The following is a 26,987-nucleotide window of genomic DNA, read 5'->3' as shown; positions in this document are numbered from 1 at the left end:
CAGTCAGAAACTGGCACTATATGGCAGTAGCAAGAAATGAGGGTATTTGTATTCCCAATATATTCTTTGAATTCCTAGTCAGACAATGGCACTGTATACCAGTAGTAAAAATTGTGGGTGCACGTAACCCCAATATATTCTTTGAATTCCCAGTCAGACACTGGCACTATATGGCAGTAGCAAGAAATGAGGGTATTTGTATTCCCAATATATTCTTTGAATTCCCAGTCAGACAATGGCACTGTATACCAGTAGTAAAAATTGTGGGTGCACGTAACCCCAATATATTCTTTGAATTACCAGTCAGAAACTGGCACTATATGGCAGTAGCAAGAAATGAGGGTATTTGTATTCCCAATATATTCTTTGAATTCCCAGTCAGACAATGGTACTGTATACCAGTAGTAAAAATTGTGGGTGCACGTAACCCCAATATATTCTTTGAATTACCAGTCAGAAACTGGCACTATATGGCAGTAGCAAGAAATGAGGGTATTTGTATTCCCAATATATTCTTTGAATTCCCAGTCAGACAATGGCACTGTATACCAGTAGTAAAAATTGTGGGTGCACGTAACCACAATATATTCTTTGAATTACCAGTCAGAAACTGGCACTATATGGCAGTAGCAAGAAATGAGGGTATTTGTATTCCCAATATATTCTTTGAATTCCCAGTCAGACAATGGTACTGTATACCAGTAGTAAAAATTGTGGGTGCACGTAACCCCAATATATTCTTTGAATTACCAGTCAGAAACTGGCACTATATGGCAGTAGCAAGAAATGAGGGTATTTGTATTCCCAATATATTCTTTGAATTCCCAGTCAGACAATGGCACTGTATACCAGTAGTAAAAATTGTGGGTGCACGTAACCCCAATATATTCTTTGAATTCCCAGTCAGACACTGGCACTATATGGCAGTAGCAAGAAATGAGGGTATTTGTATTCCCAATATATTCTTTGAATTCCCAGTCAGACAATGGCACTGTATACCAGTAGTAAAAATTGTGGGTGCACGTAACCACAATATATTCTTTGAATTACCAGTCAGAAACTGGCACTATATGGCAGTAGCAAGAAATGAGGGTATTTATAACCCCAATATATTTTTTGAATTCCCAGTCAGACAATGGCACTGTATACCAGTAGTAAAAATTGTGGGTGCACGTAACCCCAATATATTCTTTGAATTACCAGTCAGAAACTGGCACTATATGGCAGTAGCAAGAAATGAGGGTATTTGTATTCCCAATATATTCTTTGAATTCCCAGTCAGACAATGGCACTGTATACCAGTAGTAAAAATTGTGGGTGTATATAGCCCCAATTCTATTGCTAGGGGACTTGCAGGGTATTTCTGGGGTGAAGGTGGGGGGGCACACCGTTGGAACGGGTATCGGGGTATATATCGGGTATACGGGAATACACTGACAGTGTATTCCATTCAGGATCCTGGGAAAGCTGGGTTGCGGCGATTGAGCCCGTCAGTGCCACGTTACACTGACAAGCTTCTCCCTGGAATTTAGCTCTTACAAGAGCTGTTGTGGTTGTCTTCTCCTTCCTATCCTAGCCTGTCCCTGCCTACCCAGAATCTAAGCCCTAGCTAGCTGGACGGAAACCTCCGTCCTCGGTGAATTGCAAGCTCAGAATGACGCGAACCTGGGCGGCGCTGTTCTTTTAAATTAGAGGTCACATGTTTTCGGCAGCCAATGGGTTTTGCCTACTTTTCTCAACGTCACCGGTGTCGTAGTTCCTGTCCCACCTACCCTGCGCTGTTATTGGAGCAAAAAAGGCGCCAGGGAAGGTGGGAGGGGAATCGAGTAATGGCGCACTTTACCACGCGGTGTTCGATTCGATTCGAACATGCCGAACAGCCTAATATCCGATCGAACATGAGTTCGATAGAACACTGTTCGCTCATCTCTAGTTAGCATGTTTGTGTGATGTTACTTTGTTACAAATGATTTGTCTAGCTAAAATGTGTCCCACTGAAAGCAAGGTCTTGAGATTAGTGATGAATGGAATCACCAAATATATCACAAGAATGTTAATTGTACAATGTTTAGGCCTCATTTACATAGGACTGCACCAGTTCTTTACTTATATTTTACATCTACACCTCACCCTCCTGTAATCGTATAACACAGTGACAGATTCATTCCTGCTGTGGACAAAAAAGGCCGCCATATTCTCCTGCTCATTGACGGAAATCATCTGTTGAACTTTTTGCCCTTAACTAGAATTGAAGACCAGAGTCACCATCTGCAAATAAAAAGGATCTCTAAGCCACAGGCAACAACAATCAGATGTAAAATGTAAAAATAAAATGTATCTATGTGAATATTTCCTGCTGTCACTCCTACTGTTAGTAACACTCACCTTCTCTGTGTGTTTTTGTGACATGTAAATGCCGAATAAAGTCACAGCCACAATAATCCCAACCAGCAGTACAGCAAGTGCAATCCCCTCCATCCACCTCCTCCTGGACAATGGGACCTGAACCACAGAGAAGATCTATAAGAATTGTAGCTCACACTATCAAAATGATTGACTAGAACTCAGCCGTGTAAATGCGGGATTAGGCTACATTCACAAAACCAGGGTGCAAAACAGTCAGGAAATAATGGACATTGCATCTGATCTGTGCATAGAGACAAAAATAAGACATGACCGAAATACGGGTCATGTGAATAACCCCCATTCACTTGAATTGAATGCTGATGTGTGATATCTATTTGCCGGATCTAATGGCTGTTTTGCATCCGTTCCATCCTTCAATTTTTGTTGGGAGAGTGCCATCTGTTTTGCATCAGTTTTTAACTGTCAGTGGAAAAAAAATGGGTGCATTGCTTCTTTTGACGCAACCAACTGGACATAAAACTGATGTCTATTGGGTGATGTCTGATTTTTATTGGGTCCGTGTTTGTGATAATGAACAAAGATAGAGCATGTCAGTTTTTTGATGGCCATGAAAAACAGACTATCAAAAAAATGGACATGGGAATAGACTCATTGAATTAAATATGTTCTCAAAACAGATGTTTTTGCAATGTCCATCACATGTTCACATTCACACAATTGAGTTTCGGCTGTGAAACTAGGTCTGTGTGTTGACCAGATGTACTAGCTTGGATATAATGCATTATAATAATAATACATTTTATTTATATAGCACTAACAAATTCCGGATTCAAACTCATCTAATCTGACGGGTTCGCTCAACACTAATTGTAATATTACATGAATGCAGAGGTGAGTTTGTCAGCAGCAGAATCTTCCTATGGCAGCTAAATAAAAGCCTTGACTAGGGTATTGTACATGTTCTGGATTTGTCCTGCATCCCCTCCTCTTTCCACTTCTCATTATGTAAAACACAAGATAATTCATAACTTTGTAAAAATGAAGACCAGAACAACTGGGATCACACTGTGATGTGTACTGCGAATATACTGAGCATTTCCATCCATACTGCTTACAATTGCTATGAGAAATGAGCAAACCAGTTTATAATGAATTGGATTTGACTAGACATTCCAAAAAACTTCAGTCTCTTGCAAAAAAGTACCTTTTGCAATTGGTATCTGGTTAACTCACAAAAATGGCAGCTGTCATATCAAACAGGAGCAGGAAGATGAGAGAAGAAGGATCACATATTTTGTGAACCAATCTCAGCCAAACAGGAGGGGTTGTTGGTGGAGAATAAGAATGGGCGAACCTCTGTAGATTTGTTTCGTTTGGTGTTTGGATGAGGTGGACTGTGTATCTGGACTTGTTTGGATAGAACCAGATGTGAAATTATTATACTCCGGGGTTTCTTCAGACACCACAGTACAACTGTAATAATATATATTGTATAACTGAGGTGTAAAAAATAAAAAACCTTTATATTTACCCTCACTCACCTCTAATACCAGAGATGCAGAGCATTCCCTAACAGGGGAAATAATTTCATAGCCAACAAAGAAACTACATTATGTGTCAGCTAAACTGGAGAGTTATACAGTGGTGCTCTATATGAGGGTTATCGCCTGATTGTATTTTAATAAATTTTCATAATTTTTATTGGAGTAGTAGTAAAGGCATTAGTATGTATACAGATATAGCAGTAGCTGAACGTGGGTCAAACCCCGTCCACAAGCAGTATAATTGGGCATTTGTGGCAGCACATTTGGCTACTGCTAGGTGAGCATGCTACATTACCATAACAGCTCTCATAATATCCCCAAAGTCTGTCATCTTTTTAACAGCAAGTTAGCAATGGTCGTTGTACTGAACAGGAGTATAAGGTTACTGATATGCTCCTTGGATATTATAGATGTTGCTGGGATGTTGAGTCTTCTTGACTTAAATGGTTGTCCACACTTCACATGTGTCATGACCATTTTTCACACCCGCTCACATAGCCATTGCTTCTTATTATTATTTGGTATATACTCCTGTCTTGTCCTATCAATTAGACCTGTTACAGCATTCTCTAATGTTTAATTCTGAGACTCTACTGCCTCCTTAGACTTTTTCATCATGTACTGTAGTGTTTTAATGACAGTTAACTATCATCCACTTGCCACTCTCTGCTCCTAGTCCTAGTCTAATTTATACAGAGATTAAGGTGGTTGTCCAATAATTGGAGCAAAGGAAGGGAAGATGTAGAATAAAAAAAAGTATACTGACCCAGTGCTCCATTGTCTGCGGCCGGGGACAGGTGAGTAGTTTTTTATTTTATGCTTCCCTCATCCTATAGAGTTTTTATGATTTGCTATGCTTTGTTTCCTATACTGTAGTTTATGTGTTTAGCCCTTCCCTTAATATACAGTATATCTTTAAGTCTTTCTGCCACATGTGCGTGTTATGTCTTTGCACTTACCATTTGTGCTTCGGCATCTACAGTTACCTTTCCCATGTGTCCTATTGTACATGAAGTAACAAGTCATTTATATATCACTTACCTTATATTGATTTAGCCGCTAAACATCCTACTGAAATGTGTTTCTTCGAATGATTCCATGTTAGCTAGGTCTTGGAGGACTAACATGTCTTACTGTTGTCATAGGGTCTCAGTTCTGCTTCTAAGAAGCATTCTATTATTATTTTGTTAATAGAACTTTTGTCATCCTGAATATTCTATGGATTTCTAATAAATACCAAGTGCCTGTACCCCGACTGACAAGAGCTGTGATTTGCTATTCATTGTGTACCAGGACCTTTAACTACTTTACTCTTTACATCTTAGTTAATTATCATTTTCCTTTGTGTTCTCTTACCCTGCCAACTTCACCCTGGCTCTTCCATGTCTCCTATACATATTGTATATTATAACACTACAGCTCTTATACATACTCATTATTATCTCATTGCTATTCTGATATATAATTCTTACTTACGGGCAGATTCTTCATGGTTTGTTCTGACATCTTCTGCTCTGTACCTGCACTGAGACAACCTCAGCCCACCCAGGGTATTTGTAGGCAGAGATTTGTGTCTGGTACTTTCCTGCAGAAGGAACTTGGATTGAAGTGTACCTTCAGCTATAAATAACTATCATAGGAAACTCTGTCATATATCTTATTAACCGTCCCACCGCAGGCATTTTTTAATTATAAATTTTAACTCTCCATCATCCAAACCCCGTAACTAAGGTATTTTTCCATTCACTGCGTAAGAGAACTTAATTAGAGATGAGCGAACACTAAAATGTTCGAGGTTCGAAATTCGATTCGAACAGCCGCTCAATGTTCGTGTGTTCGAATGGGTTTCGAACCCCATTATAGTCTATGGGGAACAGATACTCGTTAAGGGGGAAACCCAAATCCGTGTCTGGAGGGTCACCAAGTCCACTATGACACCCCAGGAAATGATGCCAACACCTCTGGAATGACACTGGGACAGCAGGGGAAGCATGTCTGGGGGCATCTAACACACCAAAGACCCTCTATTACCCCAACATCACAGCCTAACAACTACACACTTTACACACTCAATACCACCTCTCTGACAGTAGGAAAACACCTTGAAACATGTGTATTTGGCACTTGCAGTGAGGAGAGCTTGTCACCAGCAGTGAATTTGGCCCTTGTAGTAAGTTGAGGTTGGCACCAACATTTGTTTTGAAAATCAGGGTGGATTGAGCCTCTAACCAGCAGAGTTTGGGCAAATTCATGGTGGAGGGAGCCTCTAAACACCCCAGTTTGGGCAAATTCATGGTGGAGGGAGCCTCTAAAAACCCCAGTTTGGACCAATTCATGGTGGAGGGAGCCTCTAACCAGCCCAGTGTGGGCAAATTCATGGTGGAGGGAGCCTCTAAAAAACCCAGTTTGGACCAATTCATGGTGGAGGGAGCCTCTAACCAGCCCAGTTTGGGCAAATTCATGGTGGAGGGAGCCTCTAAAAAACCCAGTTTGGACCAATTCATGGTGGAGGGAGCCTCTAACCAGCCCAGTTTGGGCAAATTCATGGTGGAGGGAGCCTCTAAAAAACCCAGTTTGGACCAATTCATGGTGGAGGGAGCCTCTAACCAGCCCAGTTTGGGCAAATTCATGGTGGAGGGAGCCTCTAAACAGCCCAGTTTGGGCAAATTCATGGTGGAGGGAGCCTCTAAACAGCCCAGTTTGGGCAAATTCATGGTGGAGGGAGCCTCTAACCAGCCCAGTTTGGACCAATTAATGGTGGAGGGAGCCTCTAACCAGCCCAGTTTGGGCAAATTCATGGTGGAGGGAGCCTCTAAACAGCCAAGTTTGGACCAATTCATGGTGGAGGGAGCCTCTAAAAACCCCAGTTTGGACCAATTCATGGTGGAGGGAGCCTCTAAACAGCCCAGTTTGGGCAAATTCATGGTGGAGGGAGCCTCTAACCAGCCCAGTTTGGACCAATTCATGGTGGAGGGAGCCTCTAACCAGCCCAGTTTGGGCAAATTCATGGTGGAGGGAGCCTCTAAACAGCCCAGTTTGGACCAATTCATGGTGGAGGGAGCCTCTAAAAAACCCAGTTTGGACCAATTCATGGTGGAGGGAGCCTCTAAACAGCCCAGTTTGGGCAAATTCATGGTGGAGGGAGCCTCTAACCAGCCCAGTTTGGACCAATTAATGGTGGAGGGAGCCTCTAAACAGCCAAGTTTTGGGAAATTCATGGTGGAGGGAGCCTCTAACCAGCCCAGTTTGGACCAATTCATGGTGGAGGGAGCCTCTAAACAGCCCAGTTTGGGCAAATTCATGGTGGAGGGAGCCTCTAAAAAACCCAGTTTGGACCAATTCATGGTGGAGGGAGCCTCTAACCAGCCCAGTTTGGACCAATTAATGGTGGAGGGAGCCTCTAAACAGCCAAGTTTGGACCAATTCATGGTGGAGGGAGCCTCTAAAAACCCCAGTTTGGACCAATTCATGGTGGAGGGAGCCTCTAACCAGCCCAGTTTGGGCAAATTCATGGTGGAGGGAGCCTCTAAACAGCCCAGTTTGGGCAAATTCATGGTGGAGGGAGCCTCTAACCAGCCCAGTTTGGACCAATTAATGGTGGAGGGAGCCGCTAAACAGCCCAGTTTGGACCAATTCATGGTGGAGGGAGCCTCTAAAAACCCCAGTTTGGACCAATTCATGGTGGAGGGAGCCTCTAAAAAACCCAGTTTGGACCAATTCATGGTGGAGGGAGCCTCTAACCAGCCCAGTTTGGACCAATTAATGGTGGAGGGAGCCTCTAAACAGCCAAGTTTGGACCAATTCATGGTGGAGGGAGCCTCTAAAAACCCCAGTTTGGACCAATTCATGGTGGAGGGAGCCTCTAACCAGCCCAGTTTGGGCAAATTCATGGTGGAGGGAGCCTCTAAACAGCCCAGTTTGGGCAAATTCATGGTGGAGGGAGCCTCTAACCAGCCCAGTTTGGACCAATTAATGGTGGAGGGAGCCGCTAAACAGCCCAGTTTGGACCAATTCATGGTGGAGGGAGCCTCTAAAAACCCCAGTTTGGACCAATTCATGGTGGAGGGAGCCTCTAAAAAACCCAGTTTGGACCAATTCATGGTGGAGGGAGCCTCTAACCAGCCCAGTTTGGACCAATTAATGGTGGAGGGAGCCTCTAAACAGCCAAGTTTGGACCAATTCATGGTGGAGGGAGCCTCTAAAAACCCCAGTTTGGACCAATTCATGGTGGAGGGAGCCTCTAACCAGCCCAGTTTGGGCAAATTCATGGTGGAGGGAGCCTCTAAACAGCCCAGTTTGGGCAAATTCATGGTGGAGGGAGCCTCTAACCAGCCCAGTTTGGACCAATTAATGGTGGAGGGGGCCGCTAAACAGCCCAGTTTGGACCAATTCATGGTGGAGGGAGCCTCTAAAAAACCCAGTTTGGACCAATTCATGGTGGAGGGAGCCTCTAAAAAACCCAGTTTGGACCAATTCATGGTGGAGGGAGCCTCTAACCAGCCCAGTTTGGACCAATTAATGGTGGAGGGAGCCTCTAAACAGCCAAGTTTGGACCAATTCATGGTGGAGGGAGCCTCTAAAAACCCCAGTTTGGACCAATTCATGGTGGAGGGAGCCTCTAACCAGCCCAGTTTGGGCAAATTCATGGTGGAGGGAGCCTCTAAACAGCCCAGTTTGGGCAAATTCATGGTGGAGGGAGCCTCTAACCAGCCCAGTTTGGACCAATTAATGGTGGAGGGAGCCGCTAAACAGCCCAGTTTGGACCAATTCATGGTGGAGGGAGCCTCTAAAAACCCCAGTTTGGACCAATTCATGGTGGAGGGAGCCTCTAAAAAACCCAGTTTGGACCAATTCATGGTGGAGGGAGCCTCTAACCAGCCCAGTTTGGACCAATTAATGGTGGAGGGAGCCTCTAAACAGCCAAGTTTGGACCAATTCATGGTGGAGGGAGCCTCTAAAAACCCCAGTTTGGACCAATTCATGGTGGAGGGAGCCTCTAACCAGCCCAGTTTGGGCAAATTCATGGTGGAGGGAACCTCTAAACAGCCCAGTTTGGGCAAATTCATGGTGGAGGGAGCCTCTAACCAGCCCAGTTTGGACCAATTAATGGTGGAGGGAGCCGCTAAACAGCCCAGTTTGGACCAATTCATGGTGGAGGGAGCCTCTAAAAACCCCAGTTTGGACCAATTCATGGTGGAGGGAGCCTCTAAAAAACCCAGTTTGGACCAATTCATGGTGGAGGGAGCCTCTAACCAGCCCAGTTTGGACCAATTAATGGTGGAGGGAGCCTCTAAACAGCCAAGTTTGGACCAATTCATGGTGGAGGGAGCCTCTAAACAGCCAAGTTTGGACCAATTCATGGTGGAGGGAGCCTCTAAAAACCCCAGTTTGGACCAATTCATGGTGGAGGGAGCCTCTAACCAGCCCAGTTTGGGCAAATTCATGGTGGAGGGAACCTCTAAACAGCCCAGTTTGGGCAAATTCATGGTGGAGGGAGCCTCTAACCAGCCCAGTTTGGACCAATTAATGGTGGAGGGAGCCGCTAAACAGCCCAGTTTGGACCAATTCATGGTGGAGGGAGCCTCTAAAAACCCCAGTTTGGACCAATTCATGGTGGAGGGAGCCTCTAAAAAACCCAGTTTGGACCAATTCATGGTGGAGGGAGCCTCTAACCAGCCCAGTTTGGACCAATTAATGGTGGAGGGAGCCTCTAAACAGCCAAGTTTGGACCAATTCATGGTGGAGGGAGCCTCTAAAAACCCCAGTTTGGACCAATTCATGGTGGAGGGAGCCTCTAACCAGCCCAGTTTGGGCAAATTCATGGTGGAGGGAACCTCTAAACAGCCCAGTTTGGGCAAATTCATGGTGGAGGGAGCCTCTAACCAGCCCAGTTTGGACCAATTAATGGTGGAGGGAGCCGCTAAACAGCCCAGTTTGGACCAATTCATGGTGGAGGGAGCCTCTAAAAACCCCAGTTTGGACCAATTCATGGTGGAGGGAGCCTCTAAAAAACCCAGTTTGGACCAATTCATGGTGGAGGGAGCCTCTAACCAGCCCAGTTTGGACCAATTAATGGTGGAGGGAGCCTCTAAACAGCCAAGTTTGGACCAATTCATGGTGGAGGGAGCCTCTAAAAACCCCAGTTTGGACCAATTCATGGTGGAGGGAGCCTCTAACCAGCCCAGTTTGGGCAAATTCATGGTGGAGGGAGCCTCTAAACAGCCCAGTTTGGGCAAATTCATGGTGGAGGGAGCCTCTAACCAGCCCAGTTTGGACCAATTAATGGTGGAGGGAGCCGCTAAACAGCCCAGTTTGGACCAATTCATGGTGGAGGGAGCCTCTAAAAACCCCAGTTTGGACCAATTCATGGTGGAGGGAGCCTCTAACCAGCAGAGTTGGTGGAAATCAGGGTGGAGGGAGCCTCTAACCAGCAGAGTTGGGGGAAATCAGGGTGGAGGGAGCCTAGTATTAGCAGAATTGTGCAACGCTTATGGTGGATGAGTATGAGGATGCGGAGGAATTGGAGAGGTTGAGTACAGACATGGAGTTTCATGTTGGGGTGCTTTACACAGGTGGGCACAAAAATGACGGCTCTACCCAGTGGTGGTTCATTTTTATCAAAGTGAGCCGGTCGGCACTCTCAGCTGACAGACGGGTGCGCTTGTCAGTGATGATGCCACCGGCTGCACTGAACACCCTCTCAGATAGGACGCTGGCGGCAGGACAGGACAGCACCTCCAAGGCATATAGGGCAAGTTCAAGCCACAGGTCCAACTTCGACACCCAATACGTGTAGGGCGCAGAGGGGTCGGAGAGGACAGGGCTGTGGTCGGAAAGGTATTCCCGCAACATGCGCCTATACTTCTCACGCCTGGTGACACTAGGACCCTCCGTGGCGGCACTTTGGTGAGGGGGTGCCATCAAGGTGTCCCAGACCTTAGACAGTGTGCCCCTCGTTTGTGTGGACCGGTGAGAACTTGGTTGCCTACTGGAGGAACTGCCCTCCCTGCCGCCAACGTCACATGCTGGAAACATCTCCATCATATTCTGCACCAATTGCCTGTGGCAAGCATTGATGCGATTGGCCCTCCCCTCTACCGGAATAAAAGACGAGATGTTGTTTTTATACCGGGGGTCAAGGATAGCAAAGATCCAGTACTGGTTGTCCTCCATGATTTTGACAATACGCTTGTCGGTTGTAAAGCACCCCAACATGAACTCAGCCATGTCTGCCACAGTGTTAGTTGGCATGACTCCTCTGGCCCCACCGGAAAGTTCAATCTCCATTTCCTCCTCATCCTCCATGTCTACCCATCCGCGCTGCAACAATGGGACGATTCGAAGTTGCCCGGAAGCCTCCTGTATCACCATCACATCATCGGACAACTCTTCTTCCTCCTCCTCCTCCTCCTCCTCCTCCATTAAACGCAGTGAAGCGGACAGATGTGTGGACCTACTCTCCAGCTGTGACGGATCGGATGCTATCCCTAACTCCTCTGTGTGATCTGAGTTATCCCTGATGTCAATCAGGGATTCTCTCAGAACACACAAGAGCGGGATTGTAAGGCTCACCATCGCATCCTCAGAGCTCACCCTCCTTGTGGACTCCTCAAAGACCCGTAGGATGTCACAAAGGTCTCTCATCCATGGCCACTCATGGATGTGAAACTGAGGCAGCTGACTTTGTGGCACCCTAGGGTTTTGTAGCTGGTATTCCATCAAAGGTCTCTGCTGCTCAACCACTCTATTCAACATCTGAAACGTTGAGTTCCAGCGTGTGGGGACATCGCACAAAAGCCGGTGTTGTGGCACATGCAGGCGTTGCTGGAGAGATTTTAAGCTAGCAGCGGCTACTGTCGACTTGCGAAAGTGGGCGCACATGCGCCGCACTTTCACCAGTAGCTCTGGAACATTGGGGTAGCTCTTTAGGAAACGTTGCACCACTAGGTTGAAGACGTGGGCCAGGCATGGAACATGTTGGAGTCCGGCAAGCTCCAGAGCTGCTACCAGGTTCCGGCCGTTATCACAAACGACCATGCCTGGGCCCAGGTGCAGCGGCTCAAACCATATTGCCGTCTCATCGAGGAGGGCATCCCTCACCTCGGAGGCAGTGTGCTGTCTGTCCCCCAAGCTGATCAGCTTCAGCACAGCCTGCTGACGTCTACCAACGCCAGTGCTGCAACGTTTCCAACTCGTAGCTGGGGTCAATCTAACAGCGGAGGAGGAGGCGGTGGCGGAGGAGGAGGCGGTAGAGGAGGAGGAGGAGGGGGGTGTTCTTCTCGTGTCCCTGCCAGGAATGTTAGGCGGGGAGACGAGGTACACCGGGCCAGTTTGGGAAGCAGTCCCAGCCTCAACTACATTCACCCAGTGTGCCGTCAGTGAAATGTAGCATCCCTGTCCGCATGCACTTGTCCACGCGTCGGTGGTCAAGTGGACCTTTGTGCAAAACTAAGGGCCCGCCTGATGTTGAGTGACACGTGCTGGTGCAAGGCGGGGACGGCACACCGGGAGAAGTAGTGACGGCTAGGGACGGCATAGCGAGGTGCCGCAGTTGCCATCAGGTCCAGGAAGGCGGGAGTTTCAACAAGCCGGAACGCCAACATCTCCTGGGCCAGCAGTTTAGCGATGTTGGCGTTCAAGGCTTGCGCGTGTGGGTGGTTAGCAGTGTATTTCTGCCGCCGCTCCAATGTCTGAGAGATGGTGGGTTGTTGTAAAGAAACGCCTGATGGTGCCTTTGATGGTGCAGGAGAAGGAGATAAGACAGGACCAGGGGAGGATGAGGTAGAAGTCAACAAAGTGGCGGAGGCAGATGAAGTGGTGTCCTGGCTCGTCCTCTGGAGTGCATCGCCAGCACAGTCAGCAGTGGCAGTGGCAGAGGCAGAGGCAGTGGCAGAGGCAGTGGCAGTGGCGTGAACGGCAGGCGGCCTTTGTCCTGCCGTTGCTGCCTGCCACTGATTCCAGTGCTTGGATTCCAAATGACGGCGCATTGAAGTGGTGGACAGGTTGCTCTTCTCAGAGCCCCTAATCAATTTCGAGAGGCAAATTGTGCAGACAACACTATATCTGTCCTCGGCGCATTCCTTGAAAAAACTCCACACCTTCGAGAAACGTGCCCTCGAGGTGGGAGTTTTTCGGGGCTGGGTACGAACTGGAACATCTTGGGAGATTCCGGGTGTGGCCTGGCTTCGCCTAAGCTGCTGACCTCTGCCTCTGCCTCTAGCTACCCTTTTTGGTGCTGCACCTGCCTCAACATCCACACTACTTTCCCCGCTTGACATCCCCCCTGTCCAGGTCGGGTCAGTGTCCTCATCATCCACCACTTCCTCTTCCAACTCCTGTCTCATCTCCTCCTCCCGCACAATGCGCCGGTCAACTGGATGCCCTGACGGCAACTGCGTCACATCATCGTCGATGAGGGTGGGTTGCTGGTCATCCACCACCAAATCGAACGGAGATGGAGGAGACTCTAGTGTTTGAGCATCTGGACACAGATGCTCCTCTGTTAGGTTCGTGGAATCATGACGTGGAGAGGCAGGTTGAGGGACAATGAAAGGAGCGGAGAACAGCTCTGGGGAGCAGGGACAGTTTGGGTTATTGTTCTGTAAAGCTTCGGAATTTTGGGAGGAAGGAAGACAAGACTGTTGGGTAATAGGAGGAGAGGAGGCAGAGTCTGACTGGCTGCTGGACAATGTGCTGTAAGCGTTCTCTGACAGCCATTGCAAGACCTGTTCCTGGTTCTCGGGCCTACTAAGGTTTGTACCCTGCAGTTTAGTTAATGTGGCAAGCAACCCTGGCACTGTGGAGTGGCGCAATGCTTGCTGCCCCACAGGAGTAGGCATGGGACGCCCTGTGGCTTCACTGCTACCTTGCTCCCCAGAACCATTCCCCCGACCTCGCCCACGGCCTCGTCCACGTCCCTTTCCGGGAGCCTTGCGCATTTTGAATTCCTAGTTAGAAATTGGCACTGTATACCAGTAGTAAAAATTGTGGGTGCACGTAACCCCAATATATTCTTTGAATTACCAGTCAGAAACTGGCACTATATGGCAGTAGCAAGAAATGAGGGTATTTGTATTCCCAATATATTCTTTGAATTCCCAGTCAGACAATGGCACTGTATACCAGTAGTAAAAATTGTGGGTGCACGTAACCCCAATATATTCTTTGAATTACCAGTCAGAAACTGGCACTATATGGCAGTAGCAAGAAATGAGGGTATTTGTATTCCCAATATATTCTTTGAATTCCCAGTCAGACAATGGCACTGTATACCAGTAGTAAAAATTGTGGGTGCACGTAACCCCAATATATTCTTTGAATTCCCAGTCAGACACTGGCACTATATGGCAGTAGCAAGAAATGAGGGTATTTGTATTCCCAATATATTCTTTGAATTCCCAGTCAGACAATGGCACTGTATACCAGAAGTAAAAATTGTGGGTGCACGTAACCACAATATATTCTTTGAATTACCAGTCAGAAACTGGCACTATATGGCAGTAGCAAGAAATGAGGGTATTTATAACCCCAATATATTCTTTGAATTCCCAGTCAGACAATGGCACTGTATACCAGTAGTAAAAATTGTGGGTGCACGTAACCCCAATATATTCTTTGAATTCCCAGTCAGACACTGGCACTATATGGCAGTAGCAAGAAATGAGGGTATTTGTATTCCCAATATATTCTTTGAATTCCCAGTCAGACAATGGCACTGTATACCAGTAGTAAAAATTGTGGGTGCACGTAACCCCAATATATTCTTTGAATTACCAGTCAGAAACTGGCACTATATGGCAGTAGCAAGAAATGAGGGTATTTGTATTCCCAATATATTCTTTGAATTCCCAGTCAGACAATGGCACTGTATACCAGTAGTAAAAATTGTGGGTGCACGTAACCCCAATATATTCTTTGAATTCCCAGTCAGACACTGGCACTATATGGCAGTAGCAAGAAATGAGGGTATTTGTATTCCCAATATATTCTTTGAATTCCCAGTCAGACAATGGCACTGTATACCAGTAGTAAAAATTGTGGGTGCACGTAACCACAATATATTCTTTGAATTCCCAGTCAGACACTGGCACTATATGGCAGTAGCAAGAAATGAGGGTATTTGTATTCCCAATATATTCTTTGAATTCCCAGTCAGACAATGGCACTGTATACCAGTAGTAAAAATTGTGGGTGCACGTAACCCCAATATATTCTTTGAATTACCAGTCAGAAACTGGCACTATATGGCAGTAGCAAGAAATGAGGGTATTTGTATTCCCAATATATTCTTTGAATTCCCAGTCAGACAATGGCACTGTATACCAGTAGTAAAAATTGTGGGTGCACGTAACCACAATATATTCTTTGAATTACCAGTCAGAAACTGGCACTATATGGCAGTAGCAAGAAATGAGGGTATTTATAACCCCAATATATTCTTTGAATTCCCAGTCAGACAATGGCACTGTATACCAGTAGTAAAAATTGTGGGTGCACGTAACCCCAATATATTCTTTGAATTCCCAGTCAGACACTGGCACTATATGGCAGTAGCAAGAAATGAGGGTATTTGTATTCCCAATATATTCTTTGAATTCCCAGTCAGACAATGGCACTGTATACCAGTAGTAAAAATTGTGGGTGCACGTAACCCCAATATATTCTTTGAATTCCCAGTCAGACACTGGCACTATATGGCAGTAGCAAGAAATGAGGGTATTTGTATTCCCAATATATTCTTTGAATTCCCAGTCAGACAATGGCACTGTATACCAGTAGTAAAAATTGTGGGTGCACGTAACCCCAATATATTCTTTGAATTACCAGTCAGAAACTGGCACTATATGGCAGTAGCAAGAAATGAGGGTATTTGTATTCCCAATATATTCTTTGAATTCCCAGTCAGACAATGGCACTGTATACCAGTAGTAAAAATTGTGGATGCACGTAACCCCAATATATTCTTTGAATTCCCAGTCAGACACTGGCACTATATGGCAGTAGCAAGAAATGAGGGTATTTGTATTCCCAATATATTCTTTGAATTCCCAGTCAGACAATGGCACTGTATACCAGTAGTAAAAATTGTGGGTGCACGTAACCCCAATATATTCTTTGAATTACCAGTCAGAAACTGGCACTATATGGCAGTAGCAAGAAATGAGGGTATTTGTATTCCCAATATATTCTTTGAATTCCCAGTCAGACAATGGCACTGTATACCAGTAGTAAAAATTGTGGGTGCACGTAACCACAATATATTCTTTGAATTACCAGTCAGAAACTGGCACTATATGGCAGTAGCAAGAAATGAGGGTATTTATAACCCCAATATATTCTTTGAATTCCCAGTCAGACAATGGCACTGTATACCAGTAGTAAAAATTGTGGGTGCACGTAACCCCAATATATTCTTTGAATTCCCAGTCAGACACTGGCACTATATGGCAGTAGCAAGAAATGAGGGTATTTGTATTCCCAATATATTCTTTGAATTCCCAGTCAGACAATGGCACTGTATACCAGTAGTAAAAATTGTGGGTGCACGTAACCCCAATATATTCTTTGAATTACCAGTCAGAAACTGGCACTATATGGCAGTAGCAAGAAATTAGGGTATTTGTATTCCCAATATATTCTTTGAATTCCCAGTCAGACAATGGCACTGTATACTAGTAGTAAAAATTGTGGGTGCACGTAACCACAATATATTCTTTGAATTACCAGTCAGAAACTGGCACTATATGGCAGTAGCAAGAAATGAGGGTATTTATAACCCCAATATATTCTTTGAATTCCCAGTCAGACAATGGCACTGTATACCAGTAGTAAAAATTGTGGGTGCACGTAACCCCAATATATTCTTTGAATTCCCAGTCAGACACTGGCACTATATGGCAGTAGCAAGAAATGAGGGTATTTGTATTCCCAATATATTCTTTGAATTCCCAGTCAGACAATGGCACTGTATACCAGTAGTAAAAATTGTGGGTGCACGTAACCCCAATATATTCTTTGAATTACCAGTCAGAAACTGGCACTATATGGCAGTAGCAAGAAATGAGGGTATTTGTATTCCCAATATATTCTTTGAATTCCCAGTCAGACAATGGCACTGTATACCAGTAGTAAAAATTGTGGGTGCACGTAACCCCAATATATTCTTTGAATTCCCAGTCAGACACTGGCACTATATGGCAGTAGCAAGAAATGAGGGTATTTGTATTCCCAATATATTCTTTGAATTCCCAGTCAGACAATGGCACTGTATACCAGAAGTAAAAATTGTGGGTGCACGTAACCCCAATATATTCTTTGAATTACCAGTCAGAAACTGGCACTATATGGCAGTAGCAAGAAATGAGGGTATTTGTATTCCCAATATATTCTTTGAATTCCCAGTCAGACAATGGCACTGTATACCAGTAGTAAAAATTGTGGGTGCACGTAACCCCAATATATTCTTTGAATTCCCAGTCAGACACTGGCACTATATGGCAGTAGCAAGAAATGAGGGTATTTGTATTCCCAATATATTCTTTGAATTCCCAGTCAGACAATGGCACTGTATACCAGTAGTAAAAATTGTGGGTGCACGTAACCCCAATATATTCTTTGAATTACCAGTCAGAAACTGGCACTATATGGCAGTAGCAAGAAATGAGGGTATTTGTATTCCCAATATATTCTTTGAATTCCCAGTCAGACAATGGCACTGTATACCAGTAGTAAAAATTGTGGGTGCACGTAACCCCAATATATTCTTTGAATTCCCAGTCAGACACTGGCACTATATGGCAGTAGCAAGAAATGAGGGTATTTGTATTCCCAATATATTCTTTGAATTCCCAGTCAGACAATGGCACTGTATACCAGTAGTAAAAATTGTGGGTGCACGTAACCCCAATATATTCTTTGAATTCCCAGTCAGACACTGGCACTATATGGCAGTAGCAAGAAATGAGGGTATTTGTATTCCCAATATATTCTTTGAATTCCCAGTCAGACAATGGCACTGTATACCAGTAGTAAAAATTGTGGGTGCACGTAACCCCAATATATTCTTTGAATTCCCAGTCAGACACTGGCACTATATGGCAGTAGCAAGAAATGAGGGTATTTGTATTCCCAATATATTCTTTGAATTCCCAGTCAGACAATGGCACTGTATACCAGTAGTAAAAATTGTGGGTGCACGTAACCCCAATATATTCTTTGAATTACCAGTCAGAAACTGGCACTATATGGCAGTAGCAAGAAATGAGGGTATTTGTATTCCCAATATATTCTTTGAATTCCCAGTCAGACAATGGCACTGTATACCAGTAGTAAAAATTGTGGGTGCACGTAACCACAATATATTCTTTGAATTACCAGTCAGAAACTGGCACTATATGGCAGTAGCAAGAAATGAGGGTATTTATAACCCCAATATATTCTTTGAATTCCCAGTCAGACAATGGCACTGTATACCAGTAGTAAAAATTGTGGGTGCACGTAACCCCAATATATTCTTTGAATTCCCAGTCAGACACTGGCACTATATGGCAGTAGCAAGAAATGAGGGTATTTGTATTCCCAATATATTCTTTGAATTCCCAGTCAGACAATGGCACTGTATACCAGTAGTAAAAATTGTGGGTGCACGTAACCCCAATATATTCTTTGAATTCCCAGTCAGACACTGGCACTATATGGCAGTAGCAAGAAATGAGGGTATTTGTATTCCCAATATATTCTTTGAATTCCCAGTCAGACAATGGCACTGTATACCGGTAGTAAAAATTGTGGGTGCACGTAACCACAATATATTCTTTGAATTACCAGTCAGAAACTGGCACTATATGGCAGTAGCAAGAAATGAGGGTATTTGTATTCCCAATATGTTCTTTGAATTCCCAGTCAGACAATGGCACTGTATACCAGTAGTAAAAATTGTGGGTGCACGTAACCCCAATATATTCTTTGAATTCCCAGTCAGACACTGGCACTATATGGCAGTAGCAAGAAATGAGGGTATTTGTATTCCCAATATATTCTTTGAATTCCCAGTCAGACAATGGCACTGTATACCAGTAGTAAAAATTGTGGGTGCACGTAACCCCAATATATTCTTTGAATTACCAGTCAGAAACTGGCACTATATGGCAGTAGCAAGAAATGAGGGTATTTGTATTCCCAATATATTCTTTGAATTCCCAGTCAGACAATGGCACTGTATACCAGTAGTAAAAATTGTGGGTGCACGTAACCCCAATATATTCTTTGAATTCCCAGTCAGACACTGGCACTATATGGCAGTAGCAAGAAATGAGGGTATTTGTATTCCCAATATATTCTTTGAATTCCCAGTCAGACAATGGCACTGTATACCAGTAGTAAAAATTGTGGGTGCACGTAACCCCAATATATTCTTTGAATTACCAGTCAGAAACTGGCACTATATGGCAGTAGCAAGAAATGAGGGTATTTGTATTCCCAATATATTCTTTGAATTCCCAGTCAGACAATGGCACTGTATACCAGTAGTAAAAATTGTGGGTGCACGTAACCCCAATATATTCTTTGAATTCCCAGTCAGACACTGGCACTATATGGCAGTAGCAAGAAATGAGGGTATTTGTATTCCCAACATATTCTTTGAATTCCCAGTCAGACAATGGCACTGTATACCAGTAGTAAAAATTGTGGGTGCACGTAACCCCAATATATTCTTTGAATTCCCAGTCAGACACTGGCACTATATGCTATTTGACAAAGAGGGGCACAAAATGCTACCTTTAAACACACGAATTCTAACTAGCATAAAATATAACTTTTATTTTGATCAGCTAAAAATAATATAGCCAGGGCTATTAAAACAAACAAATAACAAACACACCAGCAGGCGTGATTAGGACAACTCCCAATACACTCTTTCAGTATGTGTCCCCACAGACTGCTGGCGCAATTATATTGATTTAAATGAGCATCCAGGGAATAGTAAACTAACTCTCTGGCACATGCTAGTAAACACCACTTTATAGGTTCAAGAATAAGAGGTTGTTACTCTAGCTGCTGCCGTAGCTGTATAGGATAATCATCCCCCCATTACCCTGCTCTGATATCTTGCATAGAGCCCTGGAGCCTATTGACACTCATGCACACTTACACACATGCCACCCTATGTAAGCTAGGTGCGGCTTTTTTACACCCTTTTGCACACTTAATCTGTAAAAAAGCCGCACCTAGCTTACATAGGGTGGCATGTGTGTAAGTGTGCATGAGTGTCAATAGGCTCCAGGGCTCTATGCAAGATATCAGAGCAGGGTAATGGGGGGATGATTATCCTATACAGCTACGGCAGCAGCTAGAGTAACAACCTCTTATTCTTGAACCTATAAAGTGGTGTTTACTAGCATGTGCCAGAGAGTTAGTTTACTATTCCCTGGATGCTCATTTAAATCAATATAATTGCGCCAGCAGTCTGTGGGGACACATACTGAAAGAGTGTATTGGGAGTTGTCCTAATCACGCCTGCTGGTGTGTTTGTTATTTGTTTGTTTTAATAGCCCTGGCTATATTATTTTTAGCTGATCAAAATAAAAGTTATATTTTATGCTAGTTAGGACTGGCACTATATGGCAGTAGCAAGAAATGAGGGTATTTGTATTCCCAATATATTCTTTGAATTCCCAGTCAGACAATGGCACTGTATACCAGTAGTAAAAATTGTGGGTGCACGTAACCCCAATATATTCTTTGAATTCCCAGTCAGAAACTGGCACTATATGGCAGTAGCAAGAAATGAGGGTATTTGTATTCCCAATATATTCTTTGAATTCCCAGTCAGACAATGGCACTGTATACCAGTAGTAAAAATTGTGGGTGCACGTAACCCCAATATATTCTTTGAATTACCAGTCAGAAACTGGCACTATATGGCAGTAGCAAGAAATGAGGGTATTTGTATTCCCAATATATTCTTTGAATTCCCAGTCAGACAATGGCACTGTATACCAGTAGTAAAAATTGTGGGTGCACGTAACCCCAATATATTCTTTGAATTACCAGTCAGAAACTGGCACTATATGGCAGTAGCAAGAAATGAGGGTATTTGTATTCCCAATATATTCTTTGAATTCCCAGTCAGACAATGGCACTGTATACCAGTAGTAAAAATTGTGGGTGTATATAGCCCCAATTCTATTGCTAGGGGACTTGCAGGGTATTTCTGGGGTGAAGGTGGGGGGGCACACCGTTGGAACGGGTATCGGGGTATATATCGGGTATACGGGAATACACTGACAGTGTATTCCATTCAGGATCCTGGGAAAGCTGGGTTGCGGCGATTGAGCCCGTCAGTGCCACGTTACACTGACAAGCTTCTCCCTGGAATTTAGCTCTTACAAGAGCTGTTGTGGTTGTCTTCTCCTTCCTATCCTAGCCTGTCCCTGCCTACCCAGAATCTAAGCCCTAGCTAGCTGGACGGAAACCTCCGTCCTCGGTGAATTGCAAGCTCAGAATGACGCGAACCTGGGCGGCGCTGTTCTTTTAAATTAGAGGTCACATGTTTTCGGCAGCCAATGGGTTTTGCCTACTTTTCTCAACGTCACCGGTGTCGTAGTTCCTGTCCCACCTACCCTGCGCTGTTATTGGAGCAAAAAAGGCGCCAGGGAAGGTGGGAGGGGAATCGAGTAATGGCGCACTTTACCACGCGGTGTTCGATTCGATTCGAACATGCCGAACAGCCTAATATCCGATCGAACATGAGTTCGATAGAACACTGTTCGCTCATCTCTAAACTTAATGTTTGTGAGACAATGGCATGTCACCTGTAGTCTATGGGTCGGTATGTTTTTGTGAAACATACCGTGACTCCTGTGACTTTTTTTTATATTTCCATGTAAAGGGATGCATCAGGCATAATTTTTGCAGGGCCAGATTTACTTTATAGTTATGTCTTTTTGGGGAATGTCTAATGTTTTGATCACTTTTTTAACATTACAGTTTATTGAAGGTTTTCAAAATATTTTACAGTAGAGGGTAAGGGGGGGAGAAGAGGGGAAAAGGGCAAGGGAGAAGCAGAATAAAGGGTATGGGAGGGGGGAAGGGAAGAGAAAGGGGTAAAGAACAAACTCTGACGCAGCAGAGTCAAAACAATAGATTGCATGTGAAATAAGAGCATCAAATGTCAAAAATATTAAATGTGTGGATATTGGAGTATGGGACACAGGAAAACCAGAAAAACAGACAACATTACAAGGGTACAGAGGGGAAAAGGGTGCGGAAATCAGAAGAGTAGTAGAAAAGGTTCCACAGGAGCCAAGTCTGTTGGTGAAGCCCTTCGCCAGGGTGAAGCGCAGCCAGCATATCTTCCATCAAACAAAGATGAAGGAACTCCTTCAGTCAGGAGAGGAGTGTAGGGAGGGATTGGGATTTCCATAACCTTGGAATGACCGACCTCGTGCTACTAACATGAATCCCATGAGCGTGCAGATAGGCTTCCTAAATTTACAAGAGAATAAGGAGAGAAGCAGAGGAACTGGGTTGTCCTCCAGGACCACTCCCATGACCTGTGTGATAACCCCTCATACCCCAGTCCAAAAGGGATGCCCAGATGTGGGCCATCGTGGTTTTGATCGCTTTTTATCTAAAGTATTATGGCAAACGGTGAAAAGACATCAGTTTTGATCGTTCTTGCTGTTATGGAGTTCGCACGGGGATGTATAAATGGTTTATGTTTGATTTTTGTTTATTTATCTCTATTTGAAATCTAGGGAAAAGGGGGTTGGTTTCAATTTTTAGTTTCCTACTGTTATATATATATATATATATATATATATATATATATATATATATATATATATTCAGTGGGTACGAAAGTATTGAAACCCCTTTAAATTTTATCACTCTTTGTTTCATTGCAGCCATTTGCTAAAATCAAAAAAGTCCATTTTCATTCTCATTAATGTACACTCAGCCTCATCTTGACAGAAACCCCCCCAGAAATGTAGATATTGTTGCACATTTTAAAAAAAAAGAAAAAGTGAAATCTCACATGGTCATAAGTATTCAGATGTTTTTTCACATCTGGATTTGGGGATCCTCTGCCATTCCTCATTGTAGATCCTCTCCAGTTCCATCAGGTTGGATGGTGAATGTTGGTGGACAGCCATTTTTAGGTCTCTCCAGAGATGCTCAAATGGGTTTAGGTCAGGGCTCTGTCTGGGCCAGTCAAGAATGGTCACAGAGCTGTTCCAAAGCCGCTCCTGTCATGATGAGGTGATTTTAGCAAATGGCTGCAATGAAACAAAGAGTGAAAATTTAAAGGAGTCTAAATACTTTCCGTACCCACTGTATATTTGTGGGTTGGGGAAGAAGTTCCCTTTAAACAGGAAAGAAGTTGGTAAATAGTAGGACTATATAGATTAACTTTACACTGTTCTGTTTTTAGATAGTATTACTAAAACCTGTCCTACTATAAAATGGGAAGATTAGGCATACCTCTTAACTTTCAAAGGACAGAAAGAGGGGCAGAATGTGCGGTGCTCTACTCACTGCTACATTCACCCGATTCTCATCCATTTTTCTTTGTACACCCACACAGTATAATGTTCCTACAGTCACCCTAACATTATATGCCTCCAGATTATAATGTTCCTCCTTAATTGCCCTACAGTATGAATTCCCTCTCCTCGTGCCCCAGTTTAAACTGAGGGAAATTAGAGGGGGGCATTAAACTGGGGCAGCTGGAGGGGAACATTAAACTATAGGGCACTAGAGGATAACATTAAACCGTGGGAGTAGTTGGAGGGGGACATTAAACTGGGAGCAGCTGGAGGTTGACATTAAACTGGGAGAAACTAGAGGCAAAATTAGACTGGGGGCAAATAGATGCAGACATGTCCCCCTCTATCTAGTCCCCTGGTTTAATGTCCTCCTCCAGTTGCCCCAGTTAAATGTCCCCATCCAGTGACCACCACTATTTAATGTCCCCCTCCTGCTGTCCCCAGTTTAATGTCACCCTCTATCTTCCCTCCACATTAATATCCCTCTTCATCTCCCCCAGTTTAAAGGCCCCCTCCATCTGCTCCTAGTTTAATGCCCCCTCCATCTTCCCCCAGTTTATTGCCCTCTCCTTTTGCACCCAGTTTAATGTTCCCCCCTCCATCTGACCCCAGTTTAATGCCCCCCCTTCATCTGCTACCAGTTTAGTGTTCACCCTCCATTTGCCACCAGTTTAATGTTTCCCCTTCATTTGCCCCCAAAGCGTAATAAAGGCAAAATAAAGACATTGATACTCATCTCTCCTCACTTCCCTTCTGCTCAGTCTGCAGTCTCTTTTCCCAGAGTGTTCAGGGAGCTGCAGATGCGATGTGAGTATCGTCATCATATTGTGCCTACAGCTCCTGGGGCCGGGGCACACAGGGATACAGTGGTGAATCAGGAGTTGTCTGCAGATGGCTCTTGCTTCATCGTTGCATTTGTCTGGAGGGCGCAGATCAGTTGAAGCTGGGACATACCTTCCGCCTACCGCAACAGCGGGACTGGACGCTAGGAGGTATGGATTAGGTAGTGGACTCATTAGATTGAATAACTACAATCAATTTATAGTGCTTCTATTTATGCTGACATAAATTAAGCATTTGTAGTGCAATTTTGGTACATGACTTTTTGCACCTCAAAAATGTGACCAAAATTGTGCAACTTTGTCTGATTTTCCAGCATTCTCACCATTTTACAGAAAAGTGGGCAGAGCAGAGAGGGGATTTAGAGAATTGGGATGACAATTTTACTACACCTGACACCAGAAAACTAGCATGAGCTATACCTGAAATCTACACTGGACTCTGACGCATCGGCTGCCAGAACACACAGTAATAAGATCAGTCCCTTGTTTCAAAAATAAAAAGCAAGATCCTTTGTGATCTAATACTCTTGTCTTCCTTCTCTACAGCTTCTGTTAGGGTATGTTTTTCGACAAAATAAAAAAATAATGCAGACTGCAGGAATAATTTTTCTGTAAAAGGGAAAAAAACTATGGAAAGCAGACAGAATGGACTTTCTGGTTTTATTTTAACATTGCAGCGAATGAGGACAAATAAAAATGGATGCTGTGTGTTCCGTTTGTGTCTGGTAATATGGAAAGTTTAAACTTCCATTGTTCTGATCCACTGACAAGAACAGAACAACCGGCAATGTATGAGTGTGCCAGTAGTGTGAAACTATAACACAATGTACTTTTTGTAGTAGAGTGAAACTAGACTTAGATGTACTTCTTATACTCTGCCAAAATACTGCGATACACAGGTGAATTTCTCTATTTTGTAACATTTCACAACATCAGATAATCCCAGCAAACCAATAAATAATAATTACAATAATACCGTATGGAAGGTATCTAGAGAAAATAGTTGGTAATGAGACTAAACACAGCAGGGTGTGCACTAAATACATCCCTAGACATTATGGCTGGGCATTAATTCACTGGACATTAGGAACATACAAGGATAGAAATATAGCTGCACATGCTACCTGCACAGGGGCCAAGATCAAAGGAAGACCCAACTACACTACAGTACCGGTTCAAGTAATACATTTCAACAGGGCCCTCAGTCATGCACAAAATTCCAGTGGGGCCTAGTATGCATGTCCTGGTATGTATCTGTTGCTGCATTTGGTCTTGTGAAGTTTTGTGGCACCCAATCCAAACCTATCCTCTCCCTACAGCAAATTCTTGATAGTGGTGGTTTCGGGTGCCGCAGTGGTATCTCAGATACTTGGAAAGGATACAGCTTTAGTACCCACAACTGCAGTTATCAAGAATACGGTGAGTGAGTAGCGCAGCACCCGGCATGTAAACAATACTGGGAGCTGTGACCTGTGGGAAACAGCTGATCTGCAGGGTCCTAACACTCTAAGTAAGAGATCAGTGTTGGTCCAACACCCGAGACACCTGCTGATCAACTATTTGAAGGTACTGTAGTGCTTTATCAAGTGCCGTGACTCCTTCACTATTGACATTGCACAGTATCTGTTTTATAATCAGCATGCAATGTTATTACAGCCTTTAATAATAGTGCACAGCTGCTATAAAACTGATGGCATGTGATATGAATAGTAAAGGGGCCACACACAGTATAATATGCTCCACAGTGGTCCCACCAAGTATGAAATGCTCTGCAGTAGCCCCCACACAGTATTATATGCCCTACATTGGTCCCCAAACAGTATAATATTCTCCCCACACTGGCCCCACACAGTATAAAACGTTCCCAAGAGCCGCTTCAGGTGAACCCCACAACATTTGAAAAATGTTCATGAGGTATGGGCCTCCACTTTGGTGCTATTATTATACTCTGGGGGTCTCCTCAGACCCTAAAGTATACTAAGCAAAAGCCCAGAGGAAGTGAATAAAAATAACAAACACATAGTCACCTCACCTCTCCTGGACATCTACACTCTGTCTGACTCAATTTAGCATCTTCTTCGGTCCTCTTCTGTCAGTGACTGCGGTGACTCAGCCCAGACGTCATTGTTGGGGCCTGTGATTGGGCCTCAGCGGTCACGTGGGGTGCGCTGATGTCATTACACGAATATCCTTATGTGACTGTTTGGGGCTCATTCACAGGCCCCAGCAGTGGTACATCACCTTAGTCACAGGCTGAAAGAGCCCTAGAGAGGATGCCGAGGAGCATCAGCGACTGTGGTTGTTACTCCAAAGACTACACTTGTGTGTTGCTATGCTCGTGTGGTGTGTGTTGCTGTGCTTCTGTGAGATTTGTGCTTATATAATGTGTGCTACACTAAGGGCCAATTCTAGGTTTTTTGCTGCCTGAGGTGAAATGTGAAATGGTGTCCCCCAAATTAGAAAATTTGCATGCGCACCACTCAGCACTGAACCCCTGGCTCACACGCAGTGATTAGAAGAAGCTGAAGAGTTACACCCTGTGCATAGTTTAAAGGGTGTCTCTGGTACAGAACAGAGAAAAGATAAATATATATATATATATATATAGAGAGAGAGAGAGAGAGAGAGAGAGAGAGAAAAGAAAGAAGACCAAAGAACTGTCTGAGGACTTGAGAAGCAAAATT

General features: G+C 44.2%; 1 protein-coding gene across 1 annotated transcript in view; it reads right to left on the bottom strand.

The window, feature by feature from the left end:
• Positions 1–2,238: 2,238 nt before the first annotated feature.
• Positions 2,239–26,987, bottom strand: part of LOC142209120 (gastrokine-2-like) — a 43,269-nt gene continuing 18,520 nt past the window's right edge. Inside the window, exons 6-8 of the mRNA XM_075278059.1 lie at positions 2,594–2,647; positions 2,386–2,502; positions 2,239–2,268 (exon numbers count right to left, since the gene is read on the bottom strand). Coding sequence (XP_075134160.1) covers positions 2,239–2,268; positions 2,386–2,502; positions 2,594–2,647 — 201 coding nt within the window. The remainder of the gene's footprint in view (positions 2,269–2,385; positions 2,503–2,593; positions 2,648–26,987) is intronic.

Source organism: Leptodactylus fuscus, chromosome 6 (genome assembly GCF_031893055.1).
Source record: "Leptodactylus fuscus isolate aLepFus1 chromosome 6, aLepFus1.hap2, whole genome shotgun sequence".
Taxonomy (NCBI): domain Eukaryota; kingdom Metazoa; phylum Chordata; class Amphibia; order Anura; family Leptodactylidae; genus Leptodactylus; species Leptodactylus fuscus.
Note: the sequence above shows the minus strand (reverse complement) of the source record. Positions and strands in the feature narration are given on the sequence as shown.